This window comes from Phoenix dactylifera, chromosome 1 (assembly GCF_009389715.1).
Source record: "Phoenix dactylifera cultivar Barhee BC4 chromosome 1, palm_55x_up_171113_PBpolish2nd_filt_p, whole genome shotgun sequence".
Classification (NCBI taxonomy): Eukaryota; Viridiplantae; Streptophyta; class Magnoliopsida; order Arecales; family Arecaceae; genus Phoenix; species Phoenix dactylifera.
The window spans coordinates 2608228-2623736 of record NC_052392.1 but is presented as its reverse complement, the minus strand read 5'-3'; the positions used below and the strand labels follow the sequence as shown (position 1 = coordinate 2623736).

At 43.1% G+C, this 15509-nt stretch overlaps 1 protein-coding gene across 1 annotated transcript; it reads right to left on the bottom strand.

The window, feature by feature from the left end:
- Nucleotides 1–990: 990 nt before the first annotated feature.
- LOC120104208 lies at nt 991–1871 on the bottom strand. Its single transcript, XM_039114914.1, has 2 exons — nt 1324–1871; nt 991–1239 (listed from the first exon to the last, which is right to left on the bottom strand). Exons 1-2 carry the CDS (start codon nt 1393–1395, stop codon nt 991–993), a joined length of 321 nt encoding a protein of 106 aa, XP_038970842.1. The 5' UTR covers nt 1396–1871.
- Nucleotides 1872–15509: the final 13638 nt, after the last annotated feature.

The following is a 15509-nucleotide window of genomic DNA, read 5'->3' as shown; positions in this document are numbered from 1 at the left end:
ACCTGCTGCACCAGGGTGTCGAACTGTTCTGGCCGAACTTGGAGAGCTGGGTCAGCCGGAGATGGCGAATTCTGGACAGAGTGTCCAAGACTTGGCGGGAGATGTCGGGAGGCGTTAGAGGCTCCCTTGCTTCTCAACTTCATGGTCGCGACTCGGGCCCTTCCTCTAGCGCCAACTGTTGCTGGAATTTGGACCCGGGGGCGGCCGTTAGCCGAGAAGGAGCAGCTCCGGCGAGGATCGGCGAGCGGCGGTCCGTCGTCGAGCGGCGTCAGCGGATGGCGTCCTCCATGGAAGGACCTGCAAAAAGCCGGTGGCTGGGGTTTCCGGCGCCGACCCTCCGATGCCTAAGTCAGAGGGGGCAGGTGTATAAGAGGAGAGAGAATATATGTCCAGAGTTCCAGCGTCCCCCCCTCTAAGATGGAGGAGTTCTTCTTTTATAGAGGGGTACTGGGTTACCTGCGATGTGACAGTGCAAGGTTACCGTACGACTGAGCACGTCGCATGAATTAGTGCACGATCATGTGCATTAATGCCTTGCCGTAGGAGATCAGACCGGAGCCAGGAAGTTGTCATAGCTGACCGGACGCAGCCGAGCTGGTTGGTCTGGAGGACTTGAGGTCCGTAGATGACAGGAGCCATGCGCATTAATTGTTGAGTAAGCCGGAGGTCTGCAGGAGCCATGCGCAATGATTGTTGAGTAAGCCGAAGATATGCATTAATTGTGGAGTAAGCCGGAGATCTGCAGAGGCCACGCGCATTAATTGCGGGCGACGGTGGCAGGGCATGGTCTCTGATCGGGCTGCAGAAAGATATGATCGCGGTGGATGAATGGCGAGGTCGGGCACATCCAAGGTCGAGAGCTCCGAAGTCGGGCACCAGGTCGAGAGTTCTGAGGTCGGGCGCCCCGAGGTCGGGCACATCCGAGGTCGGGTGCCTCCGAGGTCAAGCGTTCCGAGGTCGGGCGTCTCTGATCACGTGCCGGTGATATATTCACGTGCTTTCGGGGTGACTTATATTCCCCCAGCAATAACTCAAATCATCATCCAGGAAATCAAGATCAGCATCATCTTCATCAGCTGCAGCACCCATAGTGGCAGGATGAACCTCTAATGGCTCAACTATTTCAGTTAATGCTGCAATTTCTGTATGTGCTTTCCCTGACGCTATATCTGAACCTTCATTCTCATTCACCTCATTTTCATATGCCTCTGCTTGTTCCACCCCATTATAAAGAATCTCCTATATTCACAAGAGAGCAAATTGATTCAGTTTATAATCAAGCGAAAAAAATAAACACAGCAAAAGGTAAAAGAAAAATATAACTGGTATCTCATCTTCTTGCAAAGGCGGCTTCTCAGACTCAACAACCCAATTATCTAGTAAGCTCTCTAGCATGCCGATGTCAAGAGATATGGAGTCATCAGTACTCCTCTTTAATTGCCGCTCTCTAATACGCAAGTTGTAATGGACATAAGCAAAATCGTTTAATCTTTTCTAAGCCAAGCGGTTATGCATTGAAAAATGAATTTGATCAAATATACTCCAATGGTGCTCACAACCAAAGGACGTGCATGTCTGGCTCAATATCCGAATGGCAATTCGTTGCACGTCAAGACAATTTATCCCCATGTTGTTGCCACCATGCAGCTGTCAAGGAAAGGAAGAACAAGAACAACAAAGAAGCAATGCTTCAACACTCCATGATTGCTAAATGCAACTTCCCCAGGAATTCTAGCTAAATGCTGTTTGAACCGGTTTATACAACCACTGACTATTTTCTAGCAATAATTACATTTTATCTTCTTTTTCTTCTCATCTTGAGCAACTCCATGTCCCCATCCTGGGTCAACATACCCAAAATGACCAAGCGTTGATCATTTCTGAACTGCCTTCCCTTGCGTCTATCGTCATCATTTGAATGTAAATCTAAAGATTGTCCTTCATCCTCTGATTGTCATTTGTTGCTAGCCCTGTATCTTTCAAGATTTTCTTTCATTATACACCTCTTCAGGAGCCTTTTTCCTAGCCAAAATGCTGCTTCAATCTGTACACTCCCATCGAACAAACAAAAAAAGAAGGAATCGGAACAGGGGGGGATCGCGATCCCCTGCCCGAGCGGCTGCCGTTGAGGTGCGGCTGGGGGAGGCATGGCCGGCGTGAAACCCCCAGGGCCGGTGCTAATGGCCGGCGGCCGTGAGCGGTTGTTGCAACAGGTGAACGACCGGCCGTTGCCGCCGTTCAACCGGGCTCATCCCCTTTCCCGCGGCTTCTATTTAAACCCCTCTTCTCCTCGATCAACCCATCGCCGCTCAACTCCCCACTCCTCCCTCCTTCCTCTTTCCTCTCCGGTGGCCGGCGTGCCACCCCGGACGACTGCCGCTGCCCAAAACCTCCTTTCGTCTCTCTTAAGATCCCGGTTGCTTGCCTCCCCTGTTTCGAGAGCCGTCTCCTCTTTTCTCGTCGAGATCCGCCGGTAATCGCCACCGCCGGCTAAAGTCCTTCGCCTCCATCCCTCATCAGTGGGTTCCCCACATCCGTCACCGCTCCTTTGGGCCGGGTTGGCTGCCACCGAGGTAGTTAGCGGCGCTGCCCCTCTTCTTTTTTTCTCTCTCTGTTTTGGTTGAGCACGGCCGTTCCCACCGGCCGTCGCTGGCCGTTCTTTGCCACCCGCCACCGCCTCTGGCTGCCGCCTCGCGGGACCACGTTGATCAATTGAGTCCTCCTCCCTCTATTCATGAGGTTGACGATTCGGGTCTCAGTGGAAAGAAGAAGGAGAGAGAAAGCCCATCCTCTCTTTCTCTCTCTAATCTCCGTATTTCTCTCTCTTTCTTTGTTTTCTTCCCCTTACGAGCCCTGGCCTCCTCAATGGACCTCTTTACCCGTAGGCTCCACTTGGAATTGGGGAGAGGGAATGGAATGATAGAGAAACTTAAAAATTTGAATGTTTGGAAGTTTTTTAGTGGAGAGAAAGGATAAGAAAAAAATGAAATAGAAGGGAATAGGATGAAAAATTTTGGGCTCCAATTCTCTCCTTTCTTTCTAGAGGTAGGCATTGGGCCGGGCCGCCCATGGCCTGGCACGGCCCGGCACGAAGCGGGGCTACAATAATGGGCCGTGCTAGGCACGACTCATAAAAAGGGGCCGGGCTGGGTTAAGAATTTCTGGCCCGCGGGCCGAGCCCGGCACGGCCCATAAGGGCCTATGCTGGCACGATTCGTGGGCCAAGCACGGCACGGCCCGCGGGCCAGCCGCTTCAAATTTTTTTCCCAAAATACCCCTTAAATTAGCCGTTTTATGGCTGTTGGGAGGGGCAACATGCGTAAAAAGCCACAAATAGCTGTTATTGGCCAAAAAAAATAGCCGTTATGGGCCACCCATAACGGCTATTTTTTTTGGACAGACGGGCCGTGCCAGGCACGGCCCGTGCCGGGCCCGGCATGGCCTGCCACCCCACGGGCCTAGGGCCGTGCCGAGCCTAGCCTTTAGGTTAAGCGGGCTGTGCCAAGCACGGCCCGTTTGGTCTATAGCCCGGTGGGCCTGGGCCGAGCCGGGCCCGGCACGGCTCGATGCCCATCTCAAATTCTTTCCTCCCATAAGTGGAAGAATTTGGAGAGAAAGAAATTGGAACTTAATAAATTTTTTATAATACTTTTTTTATCTTTAAATTAAAGAAGTACCAAATTAAAAGGACAAATATATCCTAGGGCATCTTTTGTTTTAACATTTCTAAAATTAGGACCCGAGCAAGGATCCAGATTGGGTCGGAGTCACTAATGACCCGGTCCGACCCGATCCATTTACACCTCTACTCATAAACATGCCCCTTTATAATAAGGATATTTTAGTAAAAATGTTAAAAAGATATGCTTTCTTTTCTTTTCTCTCCAAACTTCCAAACAAGAGGAACGAAAGTAATTTCTTTTTTCTCCTAAAACTCCCAAACAAGAGGAGAGGAAAGTCTATTCTATTCCTTTCTTTTCTTTTCCATCCTCATTAAAGTTTTCCTTTCTTTTCTTTTCTCCCCAAAACTCGTTAGTAAAAAGAGATCTTAAATCATACTTGTTGTATTAGCCCGGACTTTATTCTATTGTTTTAATCTGGTCTGATTCTTCTTTCATTAGTCGGTCCAGGTAAGTGATAGAAGTGATTTAGAGACCTTAGTGATGGACACCTGATGGATGCTGGTAGGCAATCTAAATTACTAGTCTACTGTTTGATTTTTTTTTATAATAATCAGTTTGATTATGTAGGAGAAAAGTTATCTAAGCAAAAAGATTCTGGTCGGAGTACTCTGCATCACAGTTTGTAGCTCATGAGTGGGTTAGTGATTTATGTATTTAGTGTTAGATATATGCCATAGAAGCCAATATGGCCGACACATTATTAATTCTGAGACATAATTTTGTACTTGACTTTATTATCATTGAATAATTAAAGGCATCTTTTTCATTCATATTGTTTATGTGTCTATGAATCGTCCAAGGAATTAATAAGAAGATGATGCATATTCTTATGAGTTAAGAATTTGAGCCATGTATCATTGGTGATTAATTTCTGAATGCTCCTGATCGACGGATCATCATGAGGACGGTGATTGATCCGATGAGATCAGTGCACACTTCGCTTTCCTTACGGATGGACGAGACTCGAGTCCACAGTGTAGAGACACTGAAGTGATAGAGCAGGTGCTTGTTAGAGAACAAGGGTACTGAGCATGACCAAGACAAGAAGTCGCTTGGATGTCTATCCACTCGTCAGTGACTTGCTTGATGTTGCAGTGGTGTGACTGGTCCTTTGACCTGCGGTGCTTCGGCTACTCACAGTGAGGTTATTGTAGTTTGACTGCACACATACATGGTCTCTAGCCATATGGGTCCATGCAGTGCAGATTGGCTGCAATAGATTCACTGTAGGAGTAGGGCATGCGCCTACAAGGAATCTGTCGACCTTGATAGATAAGGAGAGATCCTATGTAATTTATTAGACTGAGTTCGCAAGATCTTGCCGGGGCAGATTGCATAGTGAAGAAAGAGTTTTCCACTCTCGAACTTAAGTCGAATAAATCTAGACATATGACAGACGAATGGGGTTTGACAAGTCATCCATGATCTCCGTCCTGTAGGGATCCACGATAGAGGGACTGTATCACACGATAACTGCACCCAGAGGTTCATCATTCCATTCTGCTGGGTAGCCACTACATGCTGCTAGGTGTCACTGGTGGATGGTGAGACTCACAGGGAATATCTCGATGGTCGATAAACCCTGATGAGTAGAGTTGGAATCATTCCAACCCATTGAAAGAAGTTTTCAATAATATTGTGATAGAGATCACAGTATATCTCACTACCAGACAGAATAGAGCCTATGGGCTCACACACATTAGAGGCATTGACCGATCCGATAGTTGAATCATGATTACGAATCACAAGTAATCAATTCGATTGATAATCAGTTGAAGAAGGAACAATGGGAATTGATTAATTGGACTTAAAACACGAATCCTACTTGGAGTAGGATTCCTGGAGTCCTAATTGGATTAGGACTGGAAATCCTACTTGGACTAGGACTGCGAGTCCTACTTAGAGTAGGATTTCTACAATCCTAATTAGATTAGGATTTTGAATTCAATTTGGATTCCTACTTAGAGTAGGGTTCCTAGAAATCCTAATTAGATTAGGACTTCGGATTCGAATTAGAGTCCTAATTGGAATAGGAATAAAATTAAATAAGTCCTAATTGGATTAGAATTTCTTAAGTTCCAATTAATTATTAATCTAACGAATCAAGATTACTCCTAATTGGGTTAGGATTGAAGAGTTCAATTGAGTCATGGTTCATTCAAGTTCTAATTGGATTAGGACTAGCATTGATTAAATCCAAAATTGGTTCATCCTTGGTCTAAGCCTAATTAGATTAGGACCTAACCATAAGTGACCTTCCTAATCCTCCTTAGAGGAGGATTAGGTTAACCTAGAAGGAGGGGCGTACGCCCCTCCTCCTTTTCCTCCTTGGTGCGGCAAAACAAGAGGGGCTGGCGCCCCTCTTGGAATATCATCAAGGAGCTCCTAAAAGTTAGGAGCTCCACTTGCTTTATAAAGGGTATGGGGCGGCACCTAGGGCATGCAATTGAAGCCCTCTTCTCCCTTATGCCGTGGCCCCCTTCCTCCCTTTGGTCTTCAGCCCCAAGCAAGGAAGAAAAGAAAAGGTAATTGGCGGCCTCCTCCCTCCTTGCTTCCTTCGTCCAATGCAAGGAAAACAAAAGGGCTGCAGTCAGGTTTTGGTTCTTCTTCAAGATCCCTCCTTCTTCTTCCTCCTCCCAAGCACATTCAAGAGTTGAAAGAAAGAGAGAAGATTAGCCATCAAAACATATCTCTGCAAGGGAGCTAGCACCCCAGAGAGATTGGAGCGTTTGGATTGGTCCTCTGATTCGTATAGATACCCGTAGAGGCCGGACACGTGTGCGGCTTCAAGCGAACCTTCATCCTAGACCACAAACTTCAGTTTACGGTGATCATCTACCCGCACAAGGTGAAGATCTTATCTTTATATTTTTTTTAAAAAAAGTTTTTGATCCTTATCTATCTACGAACGGTTTTTGAAAAACGTTCATGTGATGAACGTCGATCCCGCACATGCCACTTCCGCTGCCATCTGAATTTTTTTTAAATTTTCTGCGGCATGGGCGGGCTCCAACAGTGGTATCAGAGCCTAAGCTTCGTAGATTAAGATAAGGATTAATTATTAAAAGGTATATTAGATCTGAAATTTAAAAGGTTATGCATGCTGAAAATTTTCTGCATGTAGAGTTTTCAGGGTTGCTGATTTTTGCATGCTGATTTTTATGTGATAAATTAATGATTCTAATTGCATTGTTAATGGGATTATAAAGTTTAGAATCATGCCTAGCATGATCAGCAACCCATGTCATAAGATAATCAATTAGATTTCAGATCTGAAAATTATAATTGCTGCATGCGGTGATGATCGTAGGATTCAAACTCTTTTGGTATCAAATATAAAGATCTGCAATGTGATCTGCAATGTCATGTAATTTTTCAGATGCTTGCATGCATCTTATTTGATACTTTGAGAGGCCTGCGTGCCTCCTAAAAGGGATGCAATTTATTATTATATATCTGATTGTATTTCTGTGATGTGATGTACATCAACGATCAGTTGAAGATAGTACATGAGATGAACGGCGATTTGAGCGGTTGATGGCGATTGGATCAAGAGTTGATCAGAGATCGAATCAAGAGTTGAAGACCAACTGATCGATTAACGTGCATGTACTTGTAATATGACCTAATTAGAATTCATGATCATCACCTATTTAAAGTTTAGCTTTTATTTATTGCTGCGATTATAACTGCCTGCAATGTGCCGTTTGCATGTGATGCGAATGAGAGTAGGGTAGATAGGTATACATGTGATGCAAACTAATGGAGCAATCCCAATGAGACCTAAACTAAAACCTCCTCAATCAGTCGAGAGTGAACCAACATGAGCGAGTTATACTAGATTAATTGATCTAATTGGTGTCTAGGAAAGCGTGAAAGGTGGTTACTAAATTAGGACCTTACTCTCTGAGTAAGGGGAGCCTCCCACCTGCTTACCTGGTCAATTGTTCGATTACCTCTTATGAAGAGCTCAAGGTTGCAAACACTAAGACATGATTAACCAATATTAAGTCAATAGGTCTTCCACCGTAGTAGAGCTGCTAAGGTCTTTCTGATGTTGATTTGTCTTGGCTGGACATAGTGGGCAACTTGCATCGGAGGGCTTGACTTCTCTATAGACATGAGATGTTGTAGGGTAAAGTTGTGGTTGGGCACCAATAACAGTTAGGTGAGAATCCAATGACGACTTTATTTCTACGGTTATATGGTGGGTCTGATTTAACTAAGAAATGGGACCAATAACTATTAGGTGAGGTCTTCATGGCTTAGAGACCAAGTAGCACTGCAACATGCTTGAGAAGCATTGTACAAGATTTGTACACTCATCCATTTATATGTCACCAATAACTGTTAGGTGAGGTGCCATGTAAATCGGTGGGACCGCAGTACCCACTAGAAATCCTAGTCGCGAAGGATTTTTGTTTTCCTACCAGAGGAGTGTAAGGGATTCGAGAAAATAGTGGAAGGTATATTTGTTCTAAAAGATCTTAGAACAAATTAAGATCAAGTACAAAGTCTAACTAGAATCTTTACTCTCTGCAGATCACAATGTCAGCTTCAAATCCTTTGACCCGTATTCTTGAGACCAACCGACTGACCGTAACCAATTACAAGGACTGGCTTAGAAACCTCAAAATTGTTCTGAATTGTGAGAAACTAGGCTACATACTCGAAAGAGATATCCCTAGACTACCAGCACGTCCTACTGATGATCAGTGTGAGACGCATCAGAAGTGGACGGATGATGACGTTAGAGTCAAGTGCTACATCATGGCATCCATGTCCAACGAACTCCAATGCCAGCATGAGAACATGAAGACTGCTAGGGAGATGTTGGCACACCTACAAGAGTTGTACGGTGAACAGAGTCACACAGCTCATTTTGAAGTGTCCAAGAGGCTCTTCAAAGCAAAGATGCGCGAGGGGCAGTCTATCCATGATCATGGTCTGACCATGATCCACGACCTAGAGAAGCTTGAGAAGCTCGGAATGAACATGCACAAGGAATTGCAAGTAGATCTGATCCTACAGTCACTTCCTGATTCATTTGGACAGTTTATAGTAAACTACCACATGAATAAGATTGAATGCACTAAGACTGAACTACTAAATATGTTGATAACTGCTGAGAAAGCCTTGAAAGGTTCAAGGGGCACTGTCCTTGCTGCTAAGCTGACTTTTGGTTCCAAGAGAAAGTCTACTTGGAAGAAACAAAGCCTGCAAAGAGTCATGGATTCTATAGAATCCATTCATACAGAGTCAGTACACGTTGTCCCTCCTCCACCTCGCAGATCAAGTAGGGTCTCCCATCCTTCTGATAGATACTTAGGTATGCTTGAAGAGGATACTGAGGAAATATTTCTCATGGAAGATAGGGAACAAATACAGAATCCCAAAATCTACGACGAAGCGATATCAGATATCGATTCCGAGAAATGGATAGAAGCCATGAAGTCAGAGATAGACTCCATGCATTCCAACCAAGTATGGACCTTAGTGAATCCACTAGAAGGTATTGTACCTATTGGATGTAAATGGATGTACAAAAGGAAGATAGGTTCGGATGGAAAGGTAGAGACCTATAAGGCAAGGTTGGTGGCGAAAGGGTATAGTCAGTGCGAAATCCATCCGTACACTGCTTGCCATTGCAGCATTCCATGATTATGAAATTTGGCAAATGGATGTGAAAACTGCTTTTCTGAATGGATATCTTGATGAAGATATCTATATGGAGCAACCTTTGGGATTCACTTCCAGTGATGCAGATCACAAAGTCTGCAAGCTGCAAAGGTCCATTTATGGACTAAAGCAAGCATCTCGGAGTTGGAACACTCGTTTCAATGATGCAATCAAAATGTTTGATTTCATCAAAAATGAAGAAGAACCATTTGTTTATAAAAAGGTTCGTGGGAGTGCTGTCGTTTTTCTCGTACTGTACGTGGATGACCTCCTGATTGGGGATGATATTCCCATGCTAACCTCGATCAAGGTCTGGTTGTCAAAAGAGTTCTCCATGAAAGATCTTGGGGAAGCATCCTATATTTTGGGGATTAAGGTCTATAGAGATAGATCTAAGAGGATGCTTGGCCTATCACAAAAAATGTACATAGAGGAGGTGCTGAAGAGGTTCAGCATGGAAAACTCTAAAAGGGGTCTCTTACCTCTTAGGCATGAAATTTATCTCTCAAAGAACATGTGCCCCAACACATCTGAAGAGATTCAATGCATGAGCAAGATTCCATATGCTTCAGCAATAGGAAGCCTCATGTATGCTATGCTGTGTACACGACCTGATATAGCACTTGCAGTGAGTGTCACTAGCAGATATCAGTCAAATCCAGACGAGGAGCACTGGACTGCTGTGAAGAACATTCTTAAGTACTTGAGAAGAACTAAAGATTTGTTCTTAGTCTTTGGAGGAACATCAAAATTAAAGGTAGAAGGATACATGGATTCAGACTTCATGACAGATGTCGATGATAGAAAGTCTACGTCTGGATATGTGTTCTTGTGCAATGGTGGTACGGTGAATTGGAAGAGTTCTAAACAACCGATCATTGCTGATTCTACTATGGAAGCTGAATACATCGCCGCCTCTGAAGCTGCTAAGGAAGGCTTCTAGTTCAAGAAATTCATTGCAGAGTTGGATGTAATGTCATTAGATGCCATAACACTCCACTGCGATAATAATGGTGCCATAGCTCTTGCAAAGGAACCAGGTCTCATCAGAAGTTAAAGCACATAGAACGGCGCTATCACCTCATACGCGACTACGTTGAGAAGAAATATGTTGAGGTGCAAAGAGTAGACTCCGCGGATAACGTGGCGGACCCGTTCACTAAGCAGCTGAGTCAGCAGAAGACTGAAGCCCACCTTGAGAAGATGGGGCTGAGATATATGGCTGATTGACTTTAGTGCAAGTGGAAGATTGTTAGATATATGCTCTAGAAGCCAATATGGCCGACATATTATTAATTCTGGGACATAATTTTGTACTTGACTTTATTATCATTGAATAATAAAAGGTATATTTTTCATTCATATTGTTTATGTGCCTATGAATCGTCCAAGGAATTAATAAGAAAATGATGCATATTCTTATGAGTTAAGAATTTGAGCCATGTATCATTGGTGATTAATTTCTGAATGCTGCTGATCGATGGATCATCATGAGGACGATGATTGATCCGATGAGATCAGTGCACACATCGCTTTCCTTACGGATGGACGAGACTCGAGTCCATAGTGTAGGAACACTGAAGTGATAGTGCAGGTGTTTGTTAGAGAACAAGGGTACTGAGCGTGACCAAGACAAGAAGTCACTTGGATGTCTATCCACTCGTCAATGACTTGCTTGATGTTGCAGTGGTGTGACTGGTCCTTTGACCTGCGGTGCTTCGGCTACTCACAGTGAGGTTATTGTAGTTTGACTGCACACATACATGGTCTCTAGCCATATGGATCTATGTAGTGTAGATTGGCTACAGTAGGTTCACTGTAGGAGTAGGGCATGCGCCTACAAGGAATCTATCGACCTTGATAAATAAGGAGAGATCTAATGTGATTTATTAGACTGAGTTTACAAGACCTCGGCCGGGGCAGATTGCATAGTGGAGAAAGAGTTTTCCACTCTCGAACTTAAGTCGAATAAATCTAGACATATGACAGACGATGGGGTTTGACGAGTCATCCATGACCTCCGTCCTGTAGGGATCCACGATAGAGAGACTGTATCACACGATAACTGCACCTAGAGATTCATCATTCCATTTTGCTGGGTAGCCACTACATGCTGCTAGGTGTCACTGGTGGATGGTGAGACTCACAGGAAATATCTCGATGGTCGATAAACCCTGATGAGTAGAGTTGGAATCGTTCCAACCCATAAAAAGGAGTTTTCAATGATATTGTGATAGAGATCACAGTATATCTCACTACCAGACAGAATAGAACCTATGGGGTCACACACATTAGAGGCATTGACCGATCCGATGGTTGAATCGTGATTAGGAATCACAAGTAATCAATTCGATTGATAATCAGTTGAAGAAGGAACAATGGAAATTGATTAATTGGACTTAAAATACGAATCCTACTTGGAGTAGGATTCCTGGAGTCCTAATTGGATTAGGACTGGGAATCCTACTTGGACTAGGACTGCTAGTCCTACTTAGAGTAGGATTCCTACAATCCTAATTAGATTAGGATTTTGAATTCAATTTGGATTCCTACTTAGGTAGGATTCCTAGAAGTCCTAACTAGATCAGAACTTTGGATTCGAATTAGAGTCCTAATTGGATTAGGACTAAAATTAAATAAGTCCTAATTGAATTAGGATTTCTTAAGTCCCAATTAATTATTAATCTAATGAATCAAGATGACTTCTAATTGGGTTAGGATTGAAGAGTTCAATGGAGTCATGGTTCATTCAAGTTCTAATTGGATTAGGCCTAGCATTGATTAAACCCAAAATTGGTTCACCCTTGGTCTAAGCCTAATTAGATTAGGACCTAACCATAAGTGACCTTAACCTAGAAGGAAGGGCATACGCCCCTCCTCTTTTTCCTCCTTGGTGCGGCAAAACAAGAGGGGCCAGCGCCCCTCTTGGAATATCATCAAGGAGCTTGATGAGAGTACAAAAGTGCAATCGTCAGACCATCTTAATTAGTATTTTAGCTAATCATTAATAACAGAATTAACTAATTAATGTTTTATTTGTGCAAGTAGCCCAATCAGCTCGTTCCCCGCATTGTGCCAGCATCCGCGCCGTCCATCAGATCACCATCATTTTCAGCCTTCAATCCCAACGCCCCTAGCCACGTCATCTTCCGCGATCCATTCCAGCAGCCGGTAATCCAGATCCCACGATCAACAACCGTCCGTTTCAAAGAGTCCCAGCTCCTTCCCAAATCAAGCCGAAGCCCCATCCCAGCCGTTCGCATCCCCCTCTTGGCCCGAGGAAGGAAGCTAGCGTCTTCACCGCGTCTCCACCGCATCCATGTCAGCGGCCATCATCCCGAATCCACGCTCCCAGCTCATCCCGTGATCAAGATCCAGCGCTCCAGCCCCTCAACCGCGATACCTCCCATGATTCAGTCCGTGATCCCGTCGATCCCGCGTCCGTGAAGGAAACTCCAGCCCCTCAACCGCGATCACAGCAGCACCCCAGTGATTCCCATGCCTTGAACGCCCACCCAAAGAAGGAAACCCCTCTCCCGTGATCCAAGCCGCATGCGTCCCCACCTTCCATCCGCATCATGCCAGCCACCGTGCCAGGCTCCAGCTCCTTCCATCGCCCGAATCCACGTCTCTCCCAGCAAGAAAAATCCCAGCCGATCCCTCCATCCGTGCCTCCTTCTTCTGTGCACCCTCGGATCAGCCCCTCCTCCCAGCTCGCCCGTCTCCAAATCCCCCGCAATCACCGGCGATTCCAGCTCCTTCCCGTGATCCCAGCCCACGGCATCCCGTGGCATCTGCCATCTTCCTTCTCCATTTGAAGATCGCGTGCCAACAGCCCGGATTGCGTCCGTGATCGACTCCTCCCCGCGTCTGCCATCTCCCTTCCGCATCAGGCGTCCGTCCGCGGCTATAAAAGGAGGAGGAAGAGAAGAGGGGTGTGCTCGGTTGGGGATCGGCTCCAAAGAACAGAGGAGGGGGGGAGAAGTCAAGCGAGAGGAAGAAGTTGAGTGCTCTGTTTTCAGATTTGAAAACAGAGCATTACATTTCTTTTGTTTTTTTTATTATTTGTTTTAGTTGTTTTTCTTTTAAATGTTATATTTTTAATTGGTGTTTAATCGTTCTGTTTTGGGTATCATGTTGTTCTTATTTATTTATTTTTATTTTGATTGAGAGTAATGTTTTTAGTAAGAGTTTTATTTTGAGAGCATGTTGTCTTGGGATTTTTAGTTTTAGTTTAATAGAGAGATCTATTTATGCTAAAATTTTTAATTTCTATTATTTTTAATTTTTGTTCTCCAAATTCTGTAATTTTTCTTCTTTGTTATGCAATACAATTAAATCTTTCTTCATGCAATTTGTGTTCGCTTCAATCCTCTTATTTTATCCATTTTAATTTATGCCAAAACTCTTCTTTGATTAATTAAATAAATGCTTTTTGAATTTAAATACCTGTCTTTTAGTTAATTTCAATAAAAAAAAAATATTCTCCGGTAGACAAGAGAATCCATCAACATCCCCAACGTAATGTTTTTCCTTTGATCATTCAAAAATCAATTTTGAATCCGAGTGAACGTTTTTATTTTTATGCAACTTCAATCGCCTTCCTGTGGATCGACCTCTTACAACCACTATTCTTCGAGTAGAGCAGGTAAGAGTAAATTTAAATTTAACTTTTGTTCGTCGGTTCTAACAACGATCTGTCCAGCATATTTTTAGGTAGACAGGAATCGGACTAACAAAATTTTGGCGCCGTTGTCGGGGAGGCAAATCGAGAAGCAAGAACGATCACGAAGATCAAATCGGATTTTGGATACCCGGAGTGAACGCACTCCGGTAGTAAGTTTTGATTTTTATTCATTTTTCTTTTTTTTTTTAGTTAGCAATTTCGTAGTTATTATTAGTTATTATAAGTTTTTTTTATTAGTTATTCTGAAATATTGAAATTCGAAATTTAAAGTTTTCTAAAAAAAGTAAAAAAAATGAAAAAAATTTCCAAAATTCAAAAATTCAAAAATTCAAATTCAAAATTTGAATTCTGTGATTCGAAATTTGAAATTTAAATTTAAAAAAAAAGTTAAAAAAAATTAATTAAAAAAAAAATTTCAAAAAAAAATATATATATATATATATATTATTTTTGCTAATAATTGATAGGGTGCAATCCCCCGAGGTGATCATACCTCTATTGGGACTCCTCACGGAGTAATCTCCAGAGCTTATTCAACGGGCATTCGGAGATTGACTGACGCATAAGGATTGTGTTTAGTTTACATTCAAGTTATTGCTATAAAAAAAATTAAAAAAAAAATTAAAATTAAAGAAAAACAACATAAAATTTAAAAAAATAAGAAAAATAAAAAAATTGCTTGCTCATTTAATCAGTACAACCTAATGACATTGCATAAACTTTAAAAAAAAAATATTGATTATTTGCTGCATTTAGTATTAAGCATTTGCATAAAGTAATTAAGGGCAAAACCCATTAAAAAGATAAGGTCGGGAAGTCATTACCTGTCCTTAGCCCAAAAATCACCACCTTGCATACTTATCCTAAGCCAAATTAAATTAAAATCAAATTAGACGTTGGCCTTAGGGTTTTCGAGCTCAATTAGGCTCTTAGAAAGAAGCGGCTGAAAGCCACTCCAGTGAGAATTTAGTAATTGGTGATGTCTAGAAAAGTTTTACAACAGTGAGAACTGTTACAGGTATTGTGGTATCGGTGTATCCCTTCTGGCACCACCACACACCCCGGGACTTTCCTGGTTACTGATTACTGGATTGCTTAACTGGTAAGCTCAAGCTTAATCTGAAAGGGAGATTAGGAGCTGTCTAATCTAGGAGAGAATTTCAGGAACTTTTTAACCTGATACATCTCTGTGCAACTAGATTTAAGAAGCTACTAAACCTCACTTAGCTCTAAGACTAATAGGGTCAAATTGTTGTGTGGTGTTGATTGTGGTCATCTTGGTCTAGCCCTTCTTCTTATCTTTTAGGATTTCGTTTAAAAAATTGAGTCTAATTAAGTTGTGGAAAATGTATGCATGGTAGAAGGTCATTAAGGGATAAGTTAACCCCATTTGATCCTGAGATTGACAGAACTTTTCATCACAACCTGCGAACTGTAAACCAACCGTCGATCTCTACAAT

What these genes read in the sequence shown, in the direction of transcription:
- LOC120104208 (XM_039114914.1), bottom strand. Translation starts at nt 1,395, where the DNA reads ATGCTAGAGAGCTTACTAGATAATTGGGTTGTTGAGTCTGAGAAGCCG. An exon ending in TGCAAGAAGATGAGATACCA is followed by an intron (nt 1,240 to 1,323) that starts GTTATATTTTTC and finishes TTGTGAATATAG; the next exon opens with GAGATTCTTTATAATGGGGT.